General features: G+C 35.4%; 2 protein-coding genes across 2 annotated transcripts in view; both read left to right on the plus strand.

The window, feature by feature from the left end:
* Positions 1-26,765, plus strand: part of LOC132192924 (UDP-N-acetylhexosamine pyrophosphorylase) — a 99,173-nt gene that overhangs the window by 41,353 nt on the left and 31,055 nt on the right. The gene's annotated exons all lie outside the window — the stretch shown is intronic.
* On the plus strand, positions 378-25,458 carry LOC132192643 (uncharacterized). Its single transcript, XM_059612697.1, has 17 exons — positions 378-725; positions 8,752-8,871; positions 8,928-9,119; positions 10,326-10,980; positions 16,437-16,541; positions 19,517-19,627; positions 21,788-21,999; positions 22,065-22,550; positions 22,900-23,088; positions 23,150-23,236; positions 23,292-23,333; positions 23,398-23,602; positions 23,692-23,840; positions 23,903-24,176; positions 24,233-24,494; positions 24,773-24,884; positions 24,951-25,458. Exons 1-17 carry the CDS (start codon positions 723-725, stop codon positions 25,227-25,229), a joined length of 3,483 nt encoding a protein of 1,160 aa, XP_059468680.1. The 5' UTR covers positions 378-722; the 3' UTR covers positions 25,230-25,458.

The following is a 26,765-nucleotide window of genomic DNA, read 5'->3' on the forward strand; positions in this document are numbered from 1 at the left end:
CATTTTGCGTTGTGGTTGGTTCAATTTGTTGACAAAAAAATAATAATACTCCGTTGAAAGTCAAGTTTGAATAAAAAAAGTTGATTTAAAGACCTTTTTTGTTAAACGAATCATTTTTAATTTGAATAATATAGATTTTTTACTTGTAAATCTTGATTTAATTAATAATTTATTTTAAATTATAAGAAGCCTTGCACTAATTGCAAATTTAAAAAAAAGCATTCTCTTATTGTACAAGTACATTATTATAATTATTCGAACGCAGGTCGTGTTGTGCCCGGCGGCAAGGAGAGATAAAACAACAACGCCATCAGGTTCAGTGCGGTTCCCCTTCGCAGCAGGTCGCGGCGGGCGCGCGAGAGGGGAAGTGCAGCTGACGGACCGACGAACTCGCGCTGCAGCAGCTTTTGCACTTGTGCGACTGTCGAGTGCGGTGGCAATTTTATTATTATCCGCGGCGTGTTTTCTTGTGTTTTTGTCCGTGTCTGCCTTCGAGAGAGACTCGGACCGACCGGCGACGCCGCCGTCAACCCTGAAGAAGGCCTCCGCACCGTCCGACCCGACGTGCACCGAGAGGCCGTTGTTGTGTCAGGTGCTGCACAAACAAACGTCGAACAAATGCAGGTGATGGGCAGGATGCAGGCTGCTTAGCGGACCGTGAACTCGTTCGACGCCACTCGATCGTCGCCGCCACCCGGAAAATTCCCATCAACGACCAAACCATGGTAAAGTAAAGTGCCATTTTAATTTTGTTTAATTATCAATTGAGAAATTAACTAACTGGAATTAATTAAAAATAATAACAATATTCCTAATTTATTTTTATACTTTTTTGAAATTTAACATAGTTGAATTTTTAAAGACCGTTTGTGAAAAAAATTTCAAAACTAATTTCGTTGAAAAAAAAAATTATACTTTGTCTTTTATTTTATTAATAATTTTGGTTCATTTTATTCAATTTTAAATTATTATTCTTAATTTACAAAACAACTGGTGATCATTTTACTTTTAATTATAAATTATAAAAAGAAAAACCAAGGATTTCTGAAATATTTGAAATATCACAAGATTGTGTACAAATCATTCCTCACCTTGGAATTTGAAACCTTCAAAAATTGTAAATAGCATTAGGAGATATGAGCTCGAAAATGTATGTCGTATAATCTTAAAGCACAATTTTAAAGAAAAATTCAAAAATAAAATTAACACTACAATCCGCGACTATTTTACAAAAAAATGTTATAAATTGCAAAAAAAATGTACGATTTTAAAAATCATATTTTAAAAAGGAAATAATATAATTTAGTCATTTGAAGCTCGATCTTTTGAGTACAATAATTAAAAAAGTCAATCGTTTCTTCCCCCATTGATTGGACTAATTGGTGTGTGGGCCGCGCCCTCGCCCAGATGGCTCTTTTGGCCAGATTCTGCGCGACCTTGCGTATCACTTGCGTCACTTCGGCAAACAATGAAAAGAAAGGTCATTTTACAACAGATTGCCGCTGCACTACGGCTGCTTCGATTACCTCACAACTAATCCACGCTCTATCAAAAACGAAAACGATCAACGTGTCTCCAAATGACCTAATCAAAAGGAGTTTCTTAATTAAAAAAAATATTTTGTAGCATTGCCATTTATAGACAATTTGTGGCAAAATTCTAACAAATGAAATTTTAATGATTGAAAATTTGGAGGTTTAAGATATTTTGGAAAAATTGAAATGAATAATTAATTAGTTTAATTGAAATTTAGAAAATGCAGCAAATCTTTTTTAATTCACCGTTTAAATGGATAAATTGGTTTAAGGCAAAATGAAGCTAGTGATTTTTATTAATTTATTTTCTGCTTAATTTTTTTGTACAGGTTTCATTGATCGTGAATATCATAGGATAAATTTTTATTAATCTTGAGAAATTAATTGAAAATCATCATTGTTCTTTAAATTTCCAAAAAACAATTTACAATCTTTAAATCTGCAAGATCTAATTTCGTGAAAATCTCACGAAATCAAATTTCAGTCACCCTAAATAAATTGGAAAAATCAAATCAATTTGTGGATTGACCTTAAAATTTACACCGAACTTAGGGGACAACTTTTTAGAGTGAATATGAAACACCTTCATTGTGGACTTTATGACTTCAGTCTAAAAATAATATCTGAAATTAAAAGGGCTTTGAATTAAAAAATTTAATTTGATATTACTTTTTGGTCTTTTATTGAAAAAAATTAATCATCTTTAAATTAAATCTTTTCAAGCTTGTCAGTTTTGAATCGCCCTTGAGTTTTTTTTTTCGAATTAATTTGATTCATAAGAGAGGTTCTTGTTCTCTAAAAATTAGTTCGGCGCCTGGAAGATGAGCATAGCGCGGTGTATATAATTTGGCGCAAATGACTGCGGCCGACCGCCTCTAATTACGAGTTGCACAAACTGATTATTTCATCTTTCATATTTCCTCAGTGAACATGCACGCAATATCATATTTATATGCATATGCACGAAACGTGCGGAATGAGCTTCGGAGAGGCCAAGATGAAGAAAGAAAGAAAAGACCTCTTCCTCGTCAATGGCCGAGAACGAGAATTTTAACTGTTAACTCATCTCTGATCGTTTTTCCTCTCATAGCATCGCAAGTCGCGGTGCTTTTGACCTCTTCTCCTTTCTCAAGAGAAGTCAGGGAGGGCTCTTCACAATCGGCACCAACCACGCCTTTCAGTCAAAACAAAAAGAAGATTGGCCGGCGCAAGTCCGAAATTAATTAATGGTTTGGAGCCGAAATTAATTGGCGTTTAATTCAAGTCCCAATTAAATTGGCTGCGTTTTGCGGTTTCCTTTTTATGTATAAAACACGTTATTTTTTGCTTCTTTGGTCGGAACTAATAAAATTGCTGTAATAGAAAATGATATAATTTTTAAAACATTTTTCAGTCTCAAGTGCTTATTTCTTTCTTTATCGCCATATTCTGATTTTTCAAGAGCATCTAGTGCGGCAATGTTTATTTTTTTTTCCCACACGGCGGCCGTGGCTTTGAGGTGTTTTGACGCCGAGTGTTGTTTCGCGTGATGCAAAAAAAAAAGAAGAAGTCTCCTGTCGTGCGATTACGGAAACAATTATGTTGCGAATTTAGCGTGACTTACAAATTCAATGGGTTCTTATTTTACTTCCGAAATTGAAATGTAAGGAACTGAAAAAGTTGATAATCTGACCTCAAAGAGAACTCTATTTTTGTAACAAATTGCATTTGTATCTTTTGAGTCAAAATCCCAATTAGAAGTAAAAAAATATTTGAGAATAAAACTTGAATCGCTGGAAACCATTGAAAGTTTGCAATTAACTATTTTTAAAGAAATATTAAAACCACTTAATAAAATTTACCCCCTTTCGCAGAATAGAATTAAAATTTTTTAGGGTTGTGAGTTTGGAAAATTCTTATTTTAATTTCCGTGAGACTCCATTAGAATTTATGAGAAAAAGAAGGTTATAACTGCGTTTTATAGAAATGTAGAGAGAGAAAAAGCGATTTCCGTTAAGGAAAGTGACGTTCGTCGAAGTACCTGTAAGAAAAATCAAGATTAATAAGGCGAGGTGGTGGGTGTCGACACGATTGTATAATGAACGCTCATGTGAAAGAATGAGTTTTCCTTCCAAGGCCTTCAAATTGTACAATTAAAAAGCAAATGCGGAGGAGCGCGAAGATGCGCCGACGGATAGCAAAATATATATAAAATGTAAATCTTGCCTGTGAAATTCTAATGAGTTTAAAAAAAATGCAACCCAAAAACTTTGGAAAATAAATTAGAATTAGGAAATTTCTGATTTTTCTCAATTTTTCTATAGTTGAATTTTATGAGTTTTGGTTGCTGCAGTGTATGGTGAGGTCCAAGGCAGCTGTGCAAAGAGAGGCCGTTTTTTTTATTTGCCTAGAGAGTTAGTCAGGACCGGACAAGGCCGCCGAGCAATAAAGCGATTCCCACGTGCGCGTCCGAGCTACGAAACGTGGGTGTCGCGTTTGACATTCGCGTTCGACCCGTGCAATAATTGCGACGAGAACGGCCCTCGATGGTCTCCTAACTCGTCTCGGAGGCTGCAGAACGGTCCAGTCGATTTGGTCCTTTGTATGTTTTCAACATCACCTGCGCCAAGTAAAAGAAAAAACTTTTAAAAATGGGCGTGCAAAGAGGATTTATGGCTTTGCCTCAATTTGTGTCCCACGCAAGAGCTCATTACTTTTTGTGTTTGAAGTAGATGAAAAAATACACAATCTTGAATATAAATCATTCAAAACAATTTAAAATATATATTAATAATTATCAAAGAAATTTTCCAGCATTTTTTTTTTATAATTTCAATGTGATTTTATATTTTATTTTAATTATCAAAATTGTTACTTCAAATAATTTAAACAAACTTCAATTTTTATTGTTTTAAAATTACACAAATGTGTGTCCTAAAATCTTGATTTTATTTCTATCTTCCTTTTTAAGAAGTAGTTTTTTAAATTGAATGTAAGCAGAGGCGGAATCTCGCTGCACAAATGGTGACAGTTTTCACGTCGAACGTTTTCTTTTCTCTATCCGGAGGCGCTTTTAGTTTCTCACGCCTTATGGAAAGTCACGAGTCGGCCAAAGGGGAACGTGAAGACAATTGTTGTATTTTTCCCTCAGTTTTTCATTCTCCTCTCTAATAATAATTAGCGGATGAATCGCAAAAAAACAATGGATTATTTAAAAAAGACGAACTTTGGCCACATCGCTTCTCATCCTCTATGTGCAAATAAATATAGGTTAACGCAATTCGCGTGAACTTTTCTTTTCGGCACGCGAGATCCTTTCATTTTTGCCCTTTTATTCCTTCCTCTCGCGCCATCATTATCTCGCGGCGCGGACCAATTCTCCAATTTGAGAGCCGTCTTGTTTTGTGTCTGCGGCGAGAGCAGAGCATTCAGATTTTGTACGCCGCAGCTTTCACTCCGACGCCTTTTACAGACTTTTATTGTCGTATCTCTACATTAATCGCGAATGCCTCAAGTTACGACAAAAAAATAATTACATTGAGAAACCATCTATACTATTTTTTAATCATATAAAAATGGAAAAAATTGATAAATTGAACTTTTGTGTGTTTCTGCTCTTTTAAAATTTTAAAAAGTAAATAAAATTCCACCGGGCCTTGACTTGCTCAGGTGTCAAGTGGCGCAAAAGTGCTTTCTTGTGCTCTCGACTTGTTTTAAATCGCCGCTACATGTAAAACCGCTGCTTTCGTATGGCCAGCAGCATTCTATATTACACTATTAGCGAACTGGACCAACTGTAAACGTGGCACAGGCGACCTTGCCTCTTGCGATGAAAGAAGAGGGACGTGCGAGAGTCGATCTTTCCCTCGAACATAAAATAATTTATTTTCACGAAGGCTTTTAACTAAATCAAATTATGAGCGTTATCTTTATCGTTTACAAGTTTAAAAATTAGTAAACACCAAATCTTTGAAAGGAAGATATCAAATCTCTCATATTGATTTGATTATAATAATAAATATGCTGATTATTCACTATCATTTTTTTTTAAACTTGAATTGACATGTTTAACGTTACGACTGACAAGCCTAAAATGATCGATATAATTCGAACAGCGGAAATATGGCAAAATTTCAAATCTACTCGCATAAAACAATTAAAAAATATGGGAATTTTATTAATTTTATGTAATTTGAAAAAAAGCAAGTTTGCCCCTGTTTTTTGATTCCCAATTTTATACTTTTGCACCCCCCTGAATCCGCTGAAGACACTTTAAACAACGGATGTACCGCAGAAGTAATTAAAATTTTCGTCCGAAGAAAATATTTTTTAGAAAAAAAATCTACCTTTTTTTTATTCTGCTCTTTAAAAGATTTTACTTGTCTTTCTTTTTCTCCAAGTTTGTTTTTTAGGATTTGTGGGAGTTTTTTTTTTAGCAATTTTACTTTTAAATCAAATCATAAAAGAAAAACTTGTTCTCACTTCCAGATGCTGAAGCCGGAGGTGTAGAAAGAGCCAAAATCTTCGTAGTGCGGTATTTCTTAGATATTTTAAAATCAATTCAACTTAGTTCAATTGCTGCAGGCAGTTATTTTTCTCCTTGATCAACAAGCTTTCCTTCCGCACTTGCAGCAGAGTTTATTAGCATCAGAACACTTATACAGACCGTGTGTTTGTTAAGAAAAACTTTGTACGAACCTGTAATATGGCTTGATTCAAATGGCGATAGAGAAAATTGATGGGATTTTATTCAAAACATTTAGATTTTTCTCCAAAAAATTGATAAGTTTTAATATCGATTTGTGATTTTCTCACTGCAGCAGATGTTAACTACAAGGAAGTTTTTTCAAACATAATATTATTTAATATTTTATACAGTTATTTGTTATTTTGTTCCAGCCGATTTCAAATTTTTTCTTTCTAATTAAAACTGCGTTCATAAAAAAAGAAGAATGATCAAATTAAAAAATGAAATCTTATTGTGTTTTGAGCAAAACTGGAAACACTCAAAAATAAAATAAATTTTTTATCATCTTGCTGTTAAAATTTTTGTAACCCCTACAATTTTAGCTCTCAATTCAATAATTTAAAGAGATATTGTTTCTTCGGACGTGTGCTTTGGCCATTTGGAGCTTCAACTCCCCGAAAAAGGGCGTATTTTGACGGAAGTGACACTCACTTGGAACACACAAGGGAACGCCCGGCCGATTTTGGAATATCGTACCGGCTGCCGATGGTTCTCCGATACCTCTGGGAAGACCATTATGGCCAGCAGACCGAAAACCACATCATGTACACGCACGATGGAAATAAGAAGCAAAAAGTTATGCTCTCAGCCGCAATTCAACTCTCGCAATGTAAATCTCGGCCTTCGTATTTGAATAATCTGTGCAGCTGCAACAATGGGCCGCGCTTTATTTACGGCCACTCGAACGAGAGAAACGAAACTCGTTCTCCTCTATTTGGTCTTAATTGGCGCAACAGTTACGTCTTTTGTTTCCCACACGTGTTTTGCTCTTCTTCGTTATCGCTCATATTTATAATCTGCCGCTGTTTCTTTCCCTCCGTCGCAATTTTCTTCTAAATCTCCGGCCTACGATGATTGATGCCTTCTTAATTACGTGCAATTTTTACGTCGCTCCGTCCGCACGACCTCGTTTAAATTTTCTGAAAGAAATAGATGTAAAAATAATCGCCGTTGCATTAATTTGTTCTTTGTCGCACAAAGGAGAAAAAAATTATTCCGTTCTCCGCGTTAAAATTTAAATTTAGAGAAAGTCGCCGAAAGAATAATAATTCCAGCAAGTTGAGCTTTTCCGTCGCCGTTTGAAAGTTAATTTACGAAACATTAAAGTGCATCAGAGTTTTTTTCTGTACAGCCAACTGTGAGAAAATGCGCGCGTTTATTGTTTGTTGTGAAAAGTTGTTAGCGACAATTTCGCATTCGTTTTAATTTGCTCTTTTTCACACGCCCTGAGAGGGTACTAACTTTTTTGATTAACATCGTCGTACCTCACGTTTATGACAACCAAAGAAATAGAGAGTTGATTTTCATTTCTTTGTGACTCATGAAAGCTCTATTAGAATCTTTAATGAAATTTTTAATACTTTTAGGTTTCCAATAACAGAAATTTCAAAATTCTTAAGATATTGAAGTTAATGACAATTATTTATTAAATATTAGTCGCAGATTTATAATCACATAGTTTACATAATGCAAGTTTGAAAGAAGAAGAAAATTATAAAATATATAAATAATAAATAAATTCACAAATAAAATTTGAGAATTGTAAATTTATATTTGAAACATTAAATTCTCATCGATTATATTAATGTTTCTTTTCACTTGAAATTTATTTTGTGTTTCTTTTTTTATATGAAATTTATCAGGGTGATTTCAACTCTTGCATTAGCTAATTAAATCTGCTCATCTTGAATGTGGTGGAATATGGCAAAATAAATACAATACTTTGAAATTTCCATAATTAATTTCTTGTTCATTTCTTTGATCAAAAACTAATATCGCGTTAACAGCAGCTTAAGATGATAAAAACTAATGTTAAAAATTTCATGAAATATTTTCTGACTTTTTTTTTGTTAAATTGCATTGGCTTTTTATGCTTATTATATTACTCTATGAGTGTGCGTAATTCATTCATTGCTTTTTTTTATAAATATTTTTATAAAAAGTGTTGTTGCAATCAAGAAAGGGTGTTGCACTCGTAGGTGTCTTGTCGCCGCGCAAAAAGCAAAGAGACAGGAAGCTTAAGCTACTCGTGTCCCTGCTCTTTTGTCGCCTTTGTCTTAGCTCCTTAATTTGCTCGACGAGCACACACGTGACTTGCTCACATAGCACGTCCTTATCTCTTCCTGCCTTTATTCGCCCTCCGACAATGCTCTCACTCTGTCACAAAATAAATAAATTATAACTAATGCGATACTTGCAAGACTGACGAGACGCAATTGCGTCGCCAGAAAAAAATTTGAAAACAATTGGACATCAGCGTAAACAAATACGCTGAAAACCACGTTTACCGCTAGAAAACATCAAATTAATTTGAAGAACTTATAATTAAAAACACTAAATAATAAATCAAATTTATTTTCAAGTTAGTCTTTATTTATTTTTCTTAAAAAAAGTTTTCTTATTAACTAAAATTTAAAAATCAATAATTTTTTACTTTTAAAGTTTTCTTTATTCAAAATTTTTAATGTTTTTCTTCTGATTTTGTTGCAGGCTGCCGATGTGAACAACATTGCCATGCTTCTGCAACCACTGGTCGGCGCCAAGGACGAAGACCTCGTCTGGTGCTCCGACGCCCACTTTGAGACGAAGATCCACAGCCTCGAATCGAATGTAAATTTGAATTACCCGTTTACCGACTTTTACTGAAAACATAATTTACTTTCCAGACTTTGTTGAATTTGGTGCAGCAGATTCAGGAGGCGATGGCCAAAGAGCAAGTCTTGTTTGACTCAATCGACCAGCAACTGGCAAAGGCCAACAAGGACTCGGCCAATTACAAGACCCTGAGCAATGCCCTCTGCACCAGCCAGGCCCGCCTTGCCAGGTTGTGCGCCAGGAACATGCGCTGCTTCATGCAGGTACCATCGCCATGCACCACAACACACATAGATTTTTTTCCGTAATAATAACTAGACTGCAACTTATGATCCTTGAAAGAAAAGAAGAAATTATTGATTTATCGGAATTGACACACTTATGCGTGTTTATTTATTTTACTGCAAGTGTGTGTAGAACATTCCCTAAGCTAATTGTTTGTACAATTTAAAAGTGATTTTCAAAGTTAATTTATCACAAATATCTGGGAATTTTATTATAAAAGCTCTTGTGTGCTTTTATTTGTCAATTTCACCAACTTTGAAATGGAAATGCATTATAATTTTTGCACTTCTTTAATACAGATTATTTTCATTGCCAAAAACGATAATGATCAGGAAAGGAATTGTTATTATTAATCTAAATTATCTTTGTTGTAAAATGCTCTATTTTCTTTGTTGCGTCATGGCAAAATTGATTAATTAATCATTTCCTTATTGATTCTTGAAATTATCAAGATTCTCACAGATTGTTTACAATCATATCAATTTAATAATTCTCAAATAGTCCCAACATATACTTTTTGGTTATGAATTTATAAAAGAAATACCAATTAATATTGGTTTTATATGTTAATTTTCTATTAAGCATTAATGAATTGTACTTTTTTCTTGTTATTTAAAAAAATCTCAACTAAATTTAATTAGAAATTGTTTGAAACAAGTAACAGCTACTAAAAAGAATTAAAATTTGTCAAACGCCAAGAAACACTATAGAAATGACATATATGTACCAATTCTGACTAACTCTGCTGCAATTTCATAAAATTTCAAGATTTCTGGTTTTAATATTCACTGATTAACAGATAAATAGAATTGATTACCAAGGATCTTAGCAGATTGACTAGAGAGAATTCAAAAATTTCATTTTAGCAGTCAAATTTATTTCATTTTTATCGATTTTCAAGTTGCTAAAAATTTTAACAATTGCTTGAGTAAGGAAAAAAGGATTATGCAAGTATCAATGTGTATAAATTCCAATCTCATTGTCATTACAAAATAATTGGAATTAGAGAATCCTATCCACATTATTTCACAAATTAGATTTTGAGTTTCATGCGGAACTGCAAAATATGTTAAAATAATAATTTTAAAAAAAATTCAGCCAAGCCAATCAAAGTATGTAAAAATAACATCAATTTTATGTAAAAAATGCAACTTTTAAATATGTTTTTTTGGTGAAATTTGCAGGTGATGAATTCGCAGAAGTGCAAGGAAGCGACGGCGGCTGCTCAGGTCGCAGCGCCGGCAGGCGTCGAGTCTGGCAAGCAGCAGCAGGTGGCGAAGCAGGTGGTGGGGGGTCTTGTGGCTTCCTCGGTGGACGGACTGATCAGCTCAGTAAAGCGGCTGCAGACCAACCACACGGCCATGGTGAAGAGCGCCTTCAAGCAGGCGAGCCGGCCCTCCTCGCTCAGCAACTCGTCCTGCAGCGGCGATGACAGCGACTCACCCCTGTACGAAAACGTCGACCTGCCGCCGCCGCCTCCCCTGACCCAGGTCAAGGAGGCGGACAAGGAGGAGGCCGCCTATGAACACATCTACGACCAGCCCAAAATCAACCCCAAACTGCAGGACGAAAGCATCTACGAGAACGTGGACTTTGAGAAAGCCAGCAGCTCCAGTGGGGACGACGAGGCCCTTTACGAAAATGTCAACGTGACCTCTGCAGGTCACACCGAGGAGGTCACCTACGACTTTCCGGGAAATTTGAGACCCATTTACGCCTTTCCCAATTTGCTCGCCAAAAAGTCCAAAGTGGCTGCGGCTCCGGAGCAAACAGAGGTCAAAAAGGATGTGGACCAGGACTCTCTCGAGGATCTTGATGAACCTGACATTCCTTCACCAGGTCAGTTTGTAAAATGATTATTCTTAATTGAGCATTAACGTCTCCGTAAAAATTGCTAACAGAAGAAATTGACACAGGTATTGAAAAATCCAGTAGTTTTTTCATCTGCTATTAATTTTATTTTATTGTTTATTCTTTTATGCATTACAATTATAACAGATAATTTTGATGGATCTTTGCTTGCCTCATTCATAATTGAAGAATTCTTAAAAAAAATTCATTATAATTTAATACATAACAATTTGCATACTAATAAATTATTCTTTTTAATTTGTTTTTTTAAATTGTGTACGCAAACTTTGAATCACTGGTTGTTTATCCATTTAATTCTCACTGAAAGTTACGCTTGCTGAAATCAGTTGAAATTATCTCTTCAAGTTGTATAATGCATTGCTACGTACAACGTAAATTTTACTATCTGTCTGAATCCGACAATAAAGTTTAGGGATCAGTCGTTTTTATCTCGGAAGAGTGCGTAAACGAAAGTTCTCTCAATGCACTTCCGCGATCTCTTCGTGCCTTTATTCGACAACACTCGCGCACACACACACACTTTTCTTTATTTCTTTCCACTCGGCGTAAAAATTCTTGGCACCAAAACAAATAAACAAACAGTGCTCCGGTTAGAAAATTATACCGCTACGACAAATGGCAAATGAATTTCCTTTCCAAGTTTCATTTTACCAATAATTAAAAAGCAATATAATTTGGGAAAAAATGCAAGTGCGAGAGTGAGCAATGTAGAGAAATTCGCAGCGAACGTTCACTGCAAAAAGTGGCACGTACGTTTAATCGGGACAAGTGAACCGTGCAGTAATTATTTTTCTAATTTGCAAATGATATGTGGGATTATTTTAACGCGTAATTACTTTCCAAACGATGCAGGCTCAAGTTGAGAAAAGCAAATTAATCGGCTCAAGGTTCAATTTTTGAGGCTGACAGAAAGTATGAAAAAATTCAAAGAGAAATTTGCATAAATTTATAAATTTTTGGAATTTATTTGCTGAAAATTTAACTTTACTGTTATTTTGCTTTTCAAAACAAATTTGATTTATTTTTCTAATCTATTCATTTCTTTTGTTATATTTTCCTCTTATCTTGAAATCCAGCAGAGTTTTGGCATAAAAAGCAAGAAACAAACTGCCAAGAACTGTTTTCGTTGTCCTTTGAATTGAGCTATAAAACGATTGTTTTCTAGAATCAATTGATCTTTTTGTCCTGTGCATTTTAGTCACGGGCGCATCTGGCGTGACTTTTCACGTACCTGCCCTTTGCATTGTCTCCTCGGCGAGAAATCGCTGGCGCACGCACCTCACAGTGAAAGCTCCGATTTCTGCTAGAAAATCACGAAGAGGCGCCAAAGAATTAGAATTTGACATTTTCGCTTATTTTGCAATAATTTTTTTACACATCAAAATTTTACGAACTGCTGTTGCATGAATGCGCATTGTAGCGTGGACAGTTATACGTGCAATGAGGTGCATTTTATTTTGCACAAGAAAACGATGAAGAAGTGCAATCAATCGAAGCAACACAAAGTTATCTCACAAAAGCTTCCGCATCAAAACTGTACCGGCTTTTTTTTATAAAAATTCAAATTTCTTCAAAGATAAAAATTACACTATCAATTATCAATTATTTTCAAAATTAAAATTATTTATAAAAAGTTCATTCTCCTGATCAGGCAAGTTTTATCAAAATTTAATTATTTATTTGAATTGCATGTTTTTTTTTTAAATTTCATTAAAAACATCAATTTATCAATATTGTTAATTTTGGCTTATTTTTGTCAAAATATCCTTGCGCTATTGTTCAAAATTGAAACAAGTCTCAAATTAAATTATAATTAATGCTAAATTTAGACAGGATTGGTTACGGAATCGGGTGTGCGAAATCGGAATGCAGTTAGTTAATCGCCCAATGGTCTCGAGTGACTGCTCTTGGCGCCTCCACAACGCCAATTTCGCGCGCCGCTGCTGTTTTTCTTTGTTGCCTTTGGAACGAGCCGCCTCCGCACCGCAGGGTCGACGTCTGGAAACAGTTTCTTTTTCACGCTGCTTGCTTTTTCCTTTCGGCTTAAAAAGGAACTGTTATGTTTTGAAAAGGTGCAAGCGGAAAACATACCTAAAATAAGAAGAAGGCACCTGCCGAGAAAATCTGCGGCTCGTGCGACGGCCGAGACAAATTTTAAGTACAGAAATTAATTGCTTTCAGCTTCCTTTTAAATTAAATGTTCAATCAGGGCTGAAAATTTTTCGTGACAAATTGATTATTTTATGGGAAAAATGGAGAAATGCATCAGAAGTTTTGGTTCCTGAGTCATTAATTAGTTTAATTCAGAGACTTGTGGAAGGCAGTTTGTTTTCTGATTAATCTTTTTAGACTCTGAATAAATTGAAAAATAAAATGCCGCTTAGAATCAGAAACAAATATTAAATTAGTTAAAAAGAACAAGGACAATTGAAAAAATTTACCAAAAATATTGTTTTGTGTAAACATCCTTATAGTCTTCCATATTTTGAAATACGGTGAAAATATCTGCAAAAATTTATAGGCAAAATGAACTTCAGACTCTTTGGAGAGATGTAATAAAAAGACGCCTCTTTCCACTAGAATTGGTTGTTATTTTATTAAATTGAATTTAATAATTGAGCATAACTGCAAATTCAAACTGAAAAGCATTAAATCCTGAGCTATTTTTTAACCACTTTTATAAATTTTATTCTCAAATTAACTGATATAATAATTTTACTGTATAAATAAATTATTTTTTTGTGGTTTTTCACCCAACTCGATTATAAAAGTTGTGAAATTAAATTATGGTCAAAAAACTCGGTCAAATCTGCTCGAGCAGAATTAATGATTTGTGTGTGTTTTTACTAAGCAAATTAAATAATATATCGCTTCTTTTTCTGTTGCTCCCAATCGGCACCGCTCCTCTAATAAAAGCGCGTTTAAATCTCTCCCATTCCATCTCGTCTGCCGATCCTGGTTTGATGTTTTTTCTTCTCTCGCTGGCACCGACTGCTCATCTGCGGGCACTACTGACCAACTTTTTGCCGTGTGACACATTGGGTGCTGAGCTGCGAATCGCCTCCTTTCCGCCTCGTCGGGCAGACGCGCGTCATTAAAATGCACTTTTAAATCCTCCTCGGATTAGAAACGACTCGATTCCTTTGCTCGTCGAAAAATGTGCCACTTGCTCTCATTTGATTCCCAAATAATAGAGAATGTGAGAATGGAAATTTTACTTTTGTCATGAATTTTAATAGAAAAATAATTGAGGCTTTCAAAAAAGGAATAATCATAAAAATCGGTTCCTCTGTAGTCGGTGAAAAATGTAAATAAAAATTGAATGGCCTGTGTGTGCTCAATTGCTGACGTCAACAAAATTACCTCATGACGCAATTTAGATTTTAGTCAAGCAGGAAAACTTCAAATTTAATATTATCTTTATTATTTGAAATTAAATCTGTTGTTTTCTATATTCTTAAAATTTGTGATACAAAATTTTTTCCATTAAGAAATGTTGATAAAAAAATTTAAAAGGAAATAAATAATGACACATCAAAGTCAATTATTTTCATCGCCACCTATCTTCATTAATTGTGACAATTTTGATCAATAGAAATCAAAATTTTTCAATTTTTATACTAATTTTAGAATAATTATATTTTTAATGAAAACCAAAATTCATCAAAAAACGTAAGAAATTTGAGTTTTATTTATTAACTTGCGTGATCGCCTGACTTGAGTTTGTTTCTCGGGGCCATCTCTCTTCATAATAAAATATTTGGGCCAATTCCGTGATTATGCGAAGACCTGCCCGTCTCTATGGTCATTGGCCAATTATGTAAATTTCGCGCCGAATCGCCGTAGTTTTATGACTACATTTCAAGATCCTCGTTCTCTATTCCTGTTTACGGAGATGATATATAAGACGCGAATTAATAATAATAATGAATATTCAGTTTCGTTATTAATTACAGGATCGTAGCAAAGCAACCACAAAGAATGCGTTGGAAAGTTTTTATAAATTATGCAAAGTGAAGTCACATTTTTTTCCCTGTACCAGCAGCTTTCGCGGTGTCATTGACTCTTATTAACTCGAATTTCTTTTTATTCTTATTCCTAAATGGTATAATTTTTTTTTATTTTAATTTCTCTTAAATAAATAAGATTGAAATGAATGCTGGGATTTCCATCTCTCGCGTACTTGTTTGATTTGTTTTTGTCCTGTGGGCATGTGTGCAGTGCATTCGCACATAACTTGGAGAACCGTTAATACTTCTCTTTTTGCTGCGGCGGCGGCGGGAGAAAGATCATAATCTGCGCCGCTTCTCACTATAAGTAATCACCGGCGTGTCTCTGATTTGCTCGACGGGACTCTTTAATTTTCGACAGCACCCGCTGTCAAAAGTCGGAATCGCGTGCTTTGTCGATCCGTTTTTGTTGTGCCTTTTTCCAAATAGGTAACAAGAGCAATCCTGTTAGAAGTTTCTCTAATTTTCATAATTAATTTTGTTGCTAACCAAAATTTAAATTAATACGACGTCGTAAATTCGGTAAATTCAAATAAAGAATGAAATTAAATTGGCGTGTAGAATAAATCAAACAAAAGAAAAATAACAAATATTGATATTTATTAAAAAAAAATTACAGATAAAATTGATTTAATCTGTATTTAATATCTTCCTGGAATCATCTTCAGTTTTTATGGAGGATAAATTAAGAAATAAATAAAAACACTTTCAGTTTTTCATTAAATCAATTTATGCCCATTTTAAGTTCTGGAATCCAACCTTGAAATTTAAGATTATTAGTTTATTTTCATTCTTTGATCTCATTTTCAACATTCATCAATTTCTCTCATTAATATTTTCCTAATTTTGAGCGATTTATACATTTTTCATCAATTATTTATATTTAGAATATTAAATTCCATTTCATTTTTGGTTGTTAATAATTTATTTTGATTAGCTAAAAAATTTGTGTTAATTTTAATATCCTAATATTTTTGCTTCTAATTTTAAAGTAATAAATAAAAACACCACCACTCTGCAGACGCAAATTAATCGATTCTATTGTTAGTCTGGCCAAGTCAGGGTTGATGTGGACAGTATTATGTTAAAACGGCATGACTCATGCATTTGTGTTGAAGCCTCGGAAGTGCAGCGCCCCATTTTCCCTGCGCGCCCTCTGCTCGCGTCGCGGAAAAAATATATTCAGTAATTTCGTGTGTGTCTGATCGAAGCGAACGGTCCAGAGAGTCTCTCTCTCTCTCTCTTCGCCTAGTAAAAAATACGCGCGTATGGGAGCCCGAAAGTGTGTCAGTAGTTACCGATCGACGCATTAATTTGATGCTGCACGGTTAGCTCCTTCAATTTGCCTGCTTTTTAATAACGGACCAAATCATAGCTTCTTTTATTGATGTGTGTTTTTTGGCCTGTTTGCAGACTACGGCAGCGATGACGAGTTCCACAGCGGCGACTTTGACTTGCAGGGGTTTTCCGACCTCACCCCTGCCGCTGTCACCAGCAACTACTACCACGAGGATCAGGGTGAGTTTCATTTTACTCGATTTATTTTAAAAAGTTGAATAAGAAAATAATTTGACGACATGATACAATTTTAATAATAACAAGATGAATTTCAGCGTTACAAAATGGTTTGAAAGTCACAATTATGCAACTTTGCAATCTAAAATATTGTATAATATTATTAAATGCGTCCTTCAAACTTATATGAACTCGTTTAGGTTTCATAAATACTTATTTTTATATTTTTTATTGATTGATGTCTACAATTTCTTTTTTCAAAATTTATCATTCAATACTTAAATTTGGCTTTAAGAATTATGGAAATCAGTGGAAAATTCATTTGATGAGTTATTATTATTACATAAATGAAGTTAATTGCTCTAAGAGCAATGCTCTTTATATAAAGAAATTAAATTTAAAAATTTTTATGAAAATCAGAAGCTTGAATTTGATTGTTAGCTGATTTTTTTAGAAAGTGTTTAAAAAGATTATTAATAACTCAACAAACCCGGAAAAAATCTGTACTTTAATCCATTTTTTTGACTCTGGAGAAATTAATTAAAGCATGGAGGTGAAGAAAATTCAAATAAATGTATCTAAAGTAATTTGAATTTCTTATTATTATTGGGTGATTGATTAGGTTTTACATTTTAACAATAATAACTTACAAAATACACTTACTATACTACTTACTAAAATTGTCTCTTGAAGCGGAAACTAAAAACAGAGAAATTAGTGCCGACGACAGCAGTTCTGTTGTTATTATTTTATCAGAAAATCCTACCTATATCCTTTGGAAGCTTCGGAGAAAGAGACACTTTTTGAGTATCCGCTCTACTTGCTATGCAATCCCCAGAAAGTAAAGCATTCTCATGATATTTGGGAGTTTTGGCTGCATTTCGTGCAGCGCCTTTCACCATATTTGAATGTTTCAAAACTAAAATTCAACAAAAATTCTTCATCCTGTTAAAAATAAATCCTTTGCCTGTTTTATAAAAATATTGACATAATTAATGATGTTTACACATATTGCAAGATAAAATTAAATATCCTCTTGAACGAAGCAATTAACTTTTGACCTCACCTGGGAGATCGATGCGAATCTCTTGTTTGTTTTGCTAGCTGCGGCCGCCACTCATAATTAAACAAACCACTCTGGCAATCAGTGAGAATGGGAAACTTGCCGATAATAAATTATCAATCTTATCTCGCCAATCAATCTCAGCTTTATATTTTACCTTGATAGATTTAAATAGCAAAATTAATTAGAAGTTTACCTGTAATTAAATGGTGGGTAAGAAAAATCGTATTTTATCGAGGATTAAAATAAAACCTCTTGCTCGAAGGAAGGGAGTTATGCAACCGGCAGCGCTTTAAAGATACGCAGGTTGCATCGCGCTGACATTAAGGAACCTATGGTTTTTTTTGTGCAATTATTATATTATTACAGTCTTGTTGTTTATACAAATTTTGGGAAATGGAAAAAAAAGAATTCTATGGAAAAAATTCAGCAAGGTTTTTTAATTAGATCTTTTTCAGATCTTTTTTTTATTTAGCTATGTCAAATGTCAAATTCAAGTTTTCATAACAATGAATTGATCGATTTAAATAAGTTTTTCGAACTCCGTTGCGTTGTCACTTTTTGTTTTTCCCTTCAGACAAAAGTATGTGACCGATAGTCGGCTAGAGCTTGCTATACTGTTAATTAGCCGCGAGCACGTTTTATTTACAATTAGCTTAATTAGTCACCGCAAACGGCGCCGCCGAGTGCTGCCAACAACACCAACTTTGCACAAACAAAATTCTCCGCTCAAACATTAAGATTCTATTTTTGATTTCAAATTTTATTAAATTAGTCGTTTTTCATTATCAAAGGTGCAAACTTTCGAAGGTTGGATTTTTTCGGACGAGTCGTTGAAAAGTGCTGGCCGCGCAAAAATGGCACGTTCGCCAAAGTTTATATCTCGAGTGGATCGCGGCGGCGGCGCGCGGTTTCTCGCAGAAATCTCATTGTAGTAGTAATTGGCGTTGAATGGCAGTCGATGCGTCCAAGGGGACCGCGGAGGAGGGGGCGCCAGGATGAGCAGCAGCTTGAAGCTCTCTCGCGCATTCACTCCAACACACCTGTCCGCGAGTAGCATTTATTGGTAGCATGTTTCTTCTCGGCACCTTCCTCGCGCTGCTCACCCTTTTGGTCTCGCTGCTCTTCCTACTCAAAGATCGCAAACCCTCGCGCGCCAACCAAGCAGGTAAACCCAAAATTCCAAAGGTTTATAAAAAAAATCATTCAAATCAGAGATCCAAATATTAACTTTGTTTAAAACTTCAGGGGAAAGGAAACGGGGCGCATTATTTTCCCTTTAATTTCTGCTCTTCATTTATTCATGATTTTGAAAACAGACTAAATTAATCCATACTTTTTGTTATCATTTACGCATAACTTTTAATTTGAACTGTAATTAAAAATAGAGATAAATGAGGAAAAATAAATAAACTAAGCAGGCTTATTGTTTTAAATTATTAGGATACTAAAAAAACTAAAAATTAAAAAAAAAATCAGTCAAAACCATTCAATTTTGGCATTTAATTTGCATTTAAGATTTTGTTTGAATTCTGGATTAGGTCTAGATTCTTATTTTAATCTTACATCAAAACTGCCATGCCATATTTTGAGTTTATATCTAGGTGCGGCAGGAAGATGTCACCAAAGGAACTAAACTTTTATAACTTCATGGGAAGTAATTAAAAATTATTTGTTCCGACTACATCGTAATAGATTAGCTACACCTACAATCTTGAATTATGTCTCCAATGATAAAAGAATGAAAATGTGTTTTGTGGATGTGATTTTTTTTCTTATCAATTTATAATTAGTTCTTGTGTGATGAATTTTTATTAACTTTTGAAAAGGAAATCAATCTTTTTCGGGATTATTTTTTAAACTCATATTATCTCTAAATGGTTTTTGTAATGTGTTTGGAATTTCTGAATTTCAGGACTAGCCGTGATCCTCGAGGAGTCCGAAGAAGAGGAGGAGGAGGAGGACTACTTGAGCACCTTGAGCACCGCTTCGGCCGGATCCGTGAGCCGCGCCAGCACACCTCATGGTAAAGTATTATGCTGTGACCTTTGCCCCTCCTATTTCTTTCTGTACGTGTCTGGCAAAAAATCCGACGTCGTAACGCAAACAAAAAAGTAAAATACATACGCAAGCTGGGAAACCTTGCAAATTTTACCGGCTGGACTCGGAGACAATATTTTAACTTGTCGGCAAACGGCGGGTGAGGAAAAGTGTTTAAAATTCACCACTTAGATTCTGAACACTTAGATTGTTTTATAAAATTAAAGAATAAAAATAATTTTTTGATTCATAAATTTTTTAAATAAGCTCAAGTAAATTTTGATTCAAATATCTCTCAAATTAAAATCTATTTACAGGTTAAATTTGTTAAGAAAAATCTCCAAAAACTAAAAAAAATTAACGCGTGAAATTTTTACCATTTTCCCCTTTAATTAATTTTTTTTTTACAAACTTGCTGACAATTGAATTGAGGGCACATAATTTTTTTTTCGCGATTTGAGATTATTTTCGCTGGTTTTTTTTTTGGTCCATTCATTACTCGCATCCTCGGCGCTCGTGAGAGAGGAAATTGAATACAGCGATGGACCTGTTTCTCTCCACACTGTGCACGCTCGAGCTGCCGCAACAATGCAAAACAGTTTGAGTATAGAAAGAGATGGACGGTCGGTCGGTTTACTGGAGCAGCCAGCGCTAGTCGCAGTCGATTTGCGCGCCTTTCTCTTATAGACGCTCACTGACACTTTACGCGAATGTGGAGCACAAATCCCTCCGCGAGACATTAATTTGCATGGTGGCAATTAAACAATTAAATCCAGCAGAGACGAACTGATTAGAATTTTTCTCCTAAAAATAAAACGCAACAAAGTGGAAAACTTTCACCAATTTAATTTTATTAATTCAATTAAATCTTGACATTAAACACAAGAAATTTCAAATTTAGCAGCCAATAAAATTGAATTCGAGATAAGAATTTACAATTTTTTTTATTAATTTGAAATTATTTGGTCGTAATCTCAGTCAAAGTTGCAAGCTTTTTTACAATCAGAAAATTATATCTTTTTTTGTCAATTTGAAACGAATTTTTTGCAAGTCAGCCAATCTTGATCAAAGCAACCTGCGAGGCGCCAGAACAATCACGCAGGCCAAATTTTTGTGTTATTGCACTCGACTCGTATTCTCAAAGGCCACTTTTCTTATCTTATCTGACTGAGAGTCCCAGTAATTACATATCGACCAAAAATTACGATACCCATAGCTGCTGAAGCTGACGCCTTTCTCCATCATTCTCCAGCTTGGGGCCTCCTAAGATCGATTTAGCAAATTTAAAAAATTTTACCCCGACTGGAGATTATTTGGAAATGTTTGCTTCCGCAATAGTTCTTAACGCGGCGCACCAGTGGCTGCTCGCCTACCTGAAAAGCAGACTGAGCACACAGCTCGATGGTGAGAGGGATAAAATAATTTCTGCCAAATTTTGTTTTATAGAAAATATTGAAAAGAATTGATGGAAATTCCAATTTTAATTAAATATAAAAATCTATTATAAGATTTTGATGTTATATTTTATTTAATTTATTTCTGAGCTAATTTATATAATTTTTTTAATATTTTCAAGCAGAGGTCATTGCTACACGAATTAATTAGTCAAGTTTTTGGCCGGAATTAGAGTGGGGGAGGGAAGACGCCCGCTGCGGCCTTTGTTGCAACAGGTGAATGATAATTGCTTCCTCTGGCCGCAAACACGATTATTTTATTTACTCTAGCGAGTTTGTACTTTTGGGATGGGCGCTAATTCTTGACGTTTACTTGTCCGGCGGGCGGAGTGAGCGGCAACAAACTATGCTTTTCTTCTGCACGTTGTCACACCGATGCAGTGCAAATTGCTCCTCTTTCGACCTTTCGAGTGATTGTGTGAAAAAGCTGCGGTAGAGAGTCAGTTTGTTAGTCAAGTGCGGAGCGTGAGGTGCGTCACAACAACTATATCCAGCGCTCGTCGTGCGGAACGACAAACTCGGAGAATTTAGTTTTCGTTCCATTGCAGGTTCGAGTGTTTTTAAGCGACGGTTTTAAAATTTACCCTTTCTACACGATTAAAATTTACTTCAAAACTTTTGGAAATAAATTGTTTATTTAATCTGAAGTAGTTAATTATCTTATTTAATTTTTTACAATTTTTATTTTGCAGAAGAGTCCAAGCTGGAAGTTGACGAGGACGTGCCTGATGGCTGGTTGCCTTCGCCAGAAGACTTGTCCCCTGCTGTGGCAGAGGAACCCGCCGAGAAACAAATCGCAGTCGTCGACGTTGCGCCAGAGAGGACAGAGGAGGCGGCGGAAACGGCGCCTCCTCCAGTCGCCCAAGTGGCACCCACGCAGATTTGCCATCCAATAATAAAAGAGGTTTGTATCTCCAGATACAAACAATCTTGTCTTTAACAGTCCTAACGACCTCTTCTCTCTAACAGACTGAAGAAAAACCACCTCCGAAGATCGAAACAAGCGCCAAAGTCGAGCCCGAGTTTCAGCTGCCCTCGGTCAAGAACCTGCGGAGCCACTTTGAAAACAAACCGGCAGTGCAGCAGGTCCCTCTCCCCAGACACAAACCCATCATCAGACCCATTTTGCAGAGGGTCGTCCCTGTCAATAGCAATAACAACAATTTGGAGCCGGTGGAGAGAATTGTGGCTGCCAAAGAAGAGGAACGGCCGCCGGAAAAAATTCCTGAAGTGCCGAAAGTGAAGCAGCTGATTGCCAAGGCTGTTTCTTTTGACGAGGAGCAGGAAAAGAGCAACGGCTGTGTGGTCACATTAACAGCGGAGACGAATATTAGGCCGGTGGAAGAAGAGGAAGAGGAGGACGAGTACGTCGAGCCCATCATGAAGCAGTTTTCCGAGGAGTACGAGGAGGAGGAGATTCTCAAACCAAGACCTACAACCAGGTCGTGGGACCCGGTGAGTCTGAATTTTTTGATGTTGTGTCATTTATCCAAGTTGACCAACTAGCTTTCTTTCAAATTAAAATATCTCTTAAAAAAATTAATTAAAACAATTTTTTTATCATTTTACTTAAATATGACATACAAGTAAAAGTATTTCTATAAGCTCCGAAATTTTAAAATCATAAAATATAAGATGTGAAAAGACATCTTTTTTTCCACCTTTTTACCCTTAAAACTTACAAACTGATTGAGAGCAGTTATTTTTACTTCTCATTTTTCTGTCCTAAATTGTATTCAAAATTATTTCTAATGGAGATTGTGAATATTTATTTATTTTTGATTTATTTTTATTTACATTTTAGGCTTGTGTGCTGAAAGAGCTGTACACAGTAGCGGAGCCGTTGAAGCATTGCCCTGGTGGGACACCATCCTGTGTCACCATCGAAGGCTACCTGGACAAGCTGCCCTCCGGCAAGAAAAAGTCCACTTTTTGGAACGCATGGAAGAGGCGCTACTTCAGGGCCAAAGACGGGTTTCTATACTGCTACCAGGTCTGAATCAGCCTCTCCATCATCAAAGTTTTTTATTTTTAAATTTTCACCCGCATTATAGAATAACCAATCGGAGAAAGCGAGCATTTCCCTTCAACTCATGGGCGGAAAAGTGGAAAGTCTAGAGACTAACTCCGCTGAGGATGAGGTAAAATTTCTTAATTGACCTTGTTTCAGAATATTTATTTCATTTTCTAATTCAGCAACATCCGATGGTGTCCAAAATGCTTGGGATTGATGATGGGGTGAGTTTTGAACTTACTTTTAAAAAAAAATATAAAATGGATTATGAACTATAAAAACTTACAGAAAGGACATTATGTAGTTGTGAGGTGCGCAAACAAGCAGGAGAAGGAGAGGTGGCGACTGGCACTTAGCACACACACGACTGAGAACTTCAACTCAACCTATGTGAACCCTTGGCCCATCCCGAGAGACCCTGCCCTTTTGAAGAGCACCATCATTATAGATTTGGGCAGCAGCTCAACCAGGGCCGGCGTCTTATGCACTCAGGGTAAATTGATTAACAGTAAAATAATTTTGGAACTAAGAAATAAAAACTTTTGCTTTAACAATTAATGAATTCCAATCTTAAATTTCTAGCTACCCTTCCTCAAATTTTCTTCCCTACTGTGATGGCTGTGGACAAAGTTACGAAGGCAAAGATCTTCGGAGCAGACGCCCTGAAACCAGAAGTCAGAGCCACCAGCAGCCTGCAATTTCCTGTCAAGCCCTCTGCCAAAATCACAAAAGTAATTTCTTTCGTTTGAAGTGTAGCATTTTAATTTAAAAAAAAATAATATAACTTTTTCAGTACTCTGTTGATGTAAACGCAATACCAGGACTGTTCCAGAAGGTCTTCAATGACCTGAACGTGGACCAGCGGATGTATGACGTCGTCCTCAGTGTCCCCCGCAGCTTCAACAAAAGAACGCAGACCGAGATCGTCAACATTTTATTTGACCAGTTTGGAGTCAACGCCGTCAACATGACCCACCAGTCTGTGCTGGCCCTCTACTCTTACAACGCCACCAGTGGGGTGGTTGTGGACATTGGAGAACGGATGGACATTGTCCCCATCAATGAAGGTATAAGAATTGAATTTTTTTTTATTTACTATACTAAAAATTTTATACTTTTGTAGGCTATATTGTGGAAAATGGTGTTTCTCGGATTCCCTACGGCGGATCACAAATTGTAGACCACCTGCGCCACTTCTTGCTACAGAAGCAGTACTCTTTGGTCACAGAGGTGGAGGCCTTCCTGATTCGTTTTGTGCTCGAGAACCTCTGCTACAGCGCCCAACACTACAACACAGAGTTGCAAAAGTACCACGAAGACGCCTCCTCAGTCGAGCAGGCCCTCAGCATTAAACAATTCTTCGATGAAGCCAATGTCCACTGGGAGTAAGTTTCTATCATTATCGTTATTTTAAATTCAAATGTAATTTGTTTATTAATTAACGGTTTCTTAAATTATTTAGACAAAAAATGCTCCTGTTCTTTTGAGCGTTAAAAGATATGATTTATGTCTTCATCCGTTAATTTTTAAGGCTAAAATTATAAAATTTTTAAGAAAAGCATTCTTTAAAAGTGAAAAAAAATGTCAATTAAAAAGAAAATTTATTTATTTATTTTTATAATATCAAATTACGCAAATTATTACAAAAAACTTTAAATTGTAGGAGCATAAGTCTGGACTCGGGAAGGTTCCAGTCCACCGAGGGTCTTTTTAACCCCGATGCATGGGGTCTGGACAACCTCGGCGTCCACAAACTTGTCCACAAAGCAATTCGAGTAAGGAAATTTAAAACCTTTCAATACAGAAACGATTTTAAAACATTTTGTTTTGTTTTTTATCAGGAGTGCAGCATGGATGTGAGGAAGGAGATGACGAGGAGTATCTTTTTGTCCGGTGGTGTGACCATGCTGCCTGGATTTGCCGAGCGGCTGCACGCTGAAGTAGACAAGGTCACGCCGAAGTCGCTGCAACCCAAAGTGCACTCGTCGCCCTACAGGTATCATGCATCCTACATAGGAGCATGCGTTCTGGCAAACTCGCCAGGCGTCGACCAAGTAAAAATAACCAAGGGCGAGTGGCAGTCAGCCGGTGCCAAGGCCCTCACCAAGTGGAACTTGTGAATTTATCAGTGGACTCAAAATCAATCCAAATAAATTGCTGTGCATTTAAATTACTTCCAATATTTAAAGCAATATAATAAAATATTTTAGTACTTAAATCTTATTGTTGATAGGGATAAGTTGTGTTTTGCCGCCTTAATGTAACTTATAGTAGTCTTTCCTGTTGTAAAATCATCTCATTGTCTAATGTATCTTTTTGAGAACGCTGGCGGTATGAAATAAATATTTCTATTGAAAAAAGTTTGAATTTAAATAATAAATAACCCTATTTACTCTGCATAGAAAATAATAATTTATTCTAAATAAAATTTATTTATTTATATACTTCATATAAAGGATGATTACATGGCAAAAGTGAAACTGGTGGGAAAAGCAAATAATTTAATAGAACCCCCTTATTTTAACAGAAAACGTGTTAATAGGATTCATCCTTTTTGCTAATGAAGGCCATGAGTTTCCTTGATTGGGTTGGTCTCTTGCCGTAGTCGAGCACCCTGCTTATCCTACCCGACCCATCTTTATAAATTTTTAAAGCTAGAATAAAAGTTTGTTGCTCGCTCGGAAGGGGAAACTTAAGCGTCAAATATATATGGAATTTACACGCGCCCGCACCACAAGAAAAAAGCCCTCTTGCCTTTCGACTATGTGTGCTTAATTTCACTCTGCAAAAATATATATAGCAACACATTAAACTAAACTAAAAATTACATAAAAGTGTTTTTATTTAAACGTTATGTGCGTGTAATGATAAACATAGCGCTTTGGGATTCAGGTTTTGCTATTTATTAAACACTCTTTTTGTTTTCATGAAATTCTAGATTTTTTCTGCTACATTAAAACAGAAACAAAATTTTTCATTATTATTTAGTCTTTACCGCTGATACAAAATATGAGAAAAGAAAGAGGGTATATCAAACATACTATCAGAATTTCTGTTTTAGTGCTTATAAAATGCGGCTGAATTAATTATTTGATTGCCTCGGTGAAAGCTTGCAATAAAATAAAGCATGATACGTCGTCAAAAAATATTTCATGGCCTGTTTTATAATAGTAAAAAAATTGATATTCGTAAAAAGTTTGGCATAATTATCTGTTATCTGGATCAGAAATCTATATAGCTCTTCTATTAGAGTTCAGTCAGTTCACATACATAGGACGACTTTTTATGGAAGTAATTGTGACCGCGATAAAAGTATTGCGATTAAATTCCTTGGTAAAATTAATAATATATTTTTTTACATTATTTCTAGTTACAAAAATTTTGTCACAAATATGTTCTTTACTTTTTTTATTAGAATTATTAAATTAATCCCTGCAAAGCCGCGCGCTCTGTTCAGAGGGCCCTTGCAAAATGTAACAAGCCAAAACTTCATTTATTCGACTCGTTTTCCGCTGAATGAAGAAAAAGCCGCAATGGGCGCAATGATTCGTTTTTCCAAATAAGTACAAAATTTATAAAATATCTGCTATCAACTTTAAATTTTAATTTAATGCAAGTTTGCAAGTTAAATGTATTGCCTCAACTGGCTATAGAAC

The sequence above is a fragment of the Neocloeon triangulifer genome, unplaced genomic scaffold, assembly GCF_031216515.1.
Source record: "Neocloeon triangulifer isolate White Clay Creek 2 clone unplaced genomic scaffold, ASM3121651v1 ptg000003l, whole genome shotgun sequence".
NCBI lineage: Eukaryota > Metazoa > Arthropoda > Insecta > Ephemeroptera > Baetidae > Neocloeon > Neocloeon triangulifer.

Excerpts from the sequence above, each read along its gene's own strand:
- LOC132192643 (XM_059612697.1), top strand. Across the intron at positions 9,120-10,325 it reads ACATGCGCTGCTTCATGCAG|GTGATGAATTCGCAGAAGTG; the intron begins GTACCATCGCCA and ends TGAAATTTGCAG. Across the intron at positions 23,603-23,691 it reads CGGCGTCTTATGCACTCAGG|CTACCCTTCCTCAAATTTTC; the intron begins GTAAATTGATTA and ends TTAAATTTCTAG.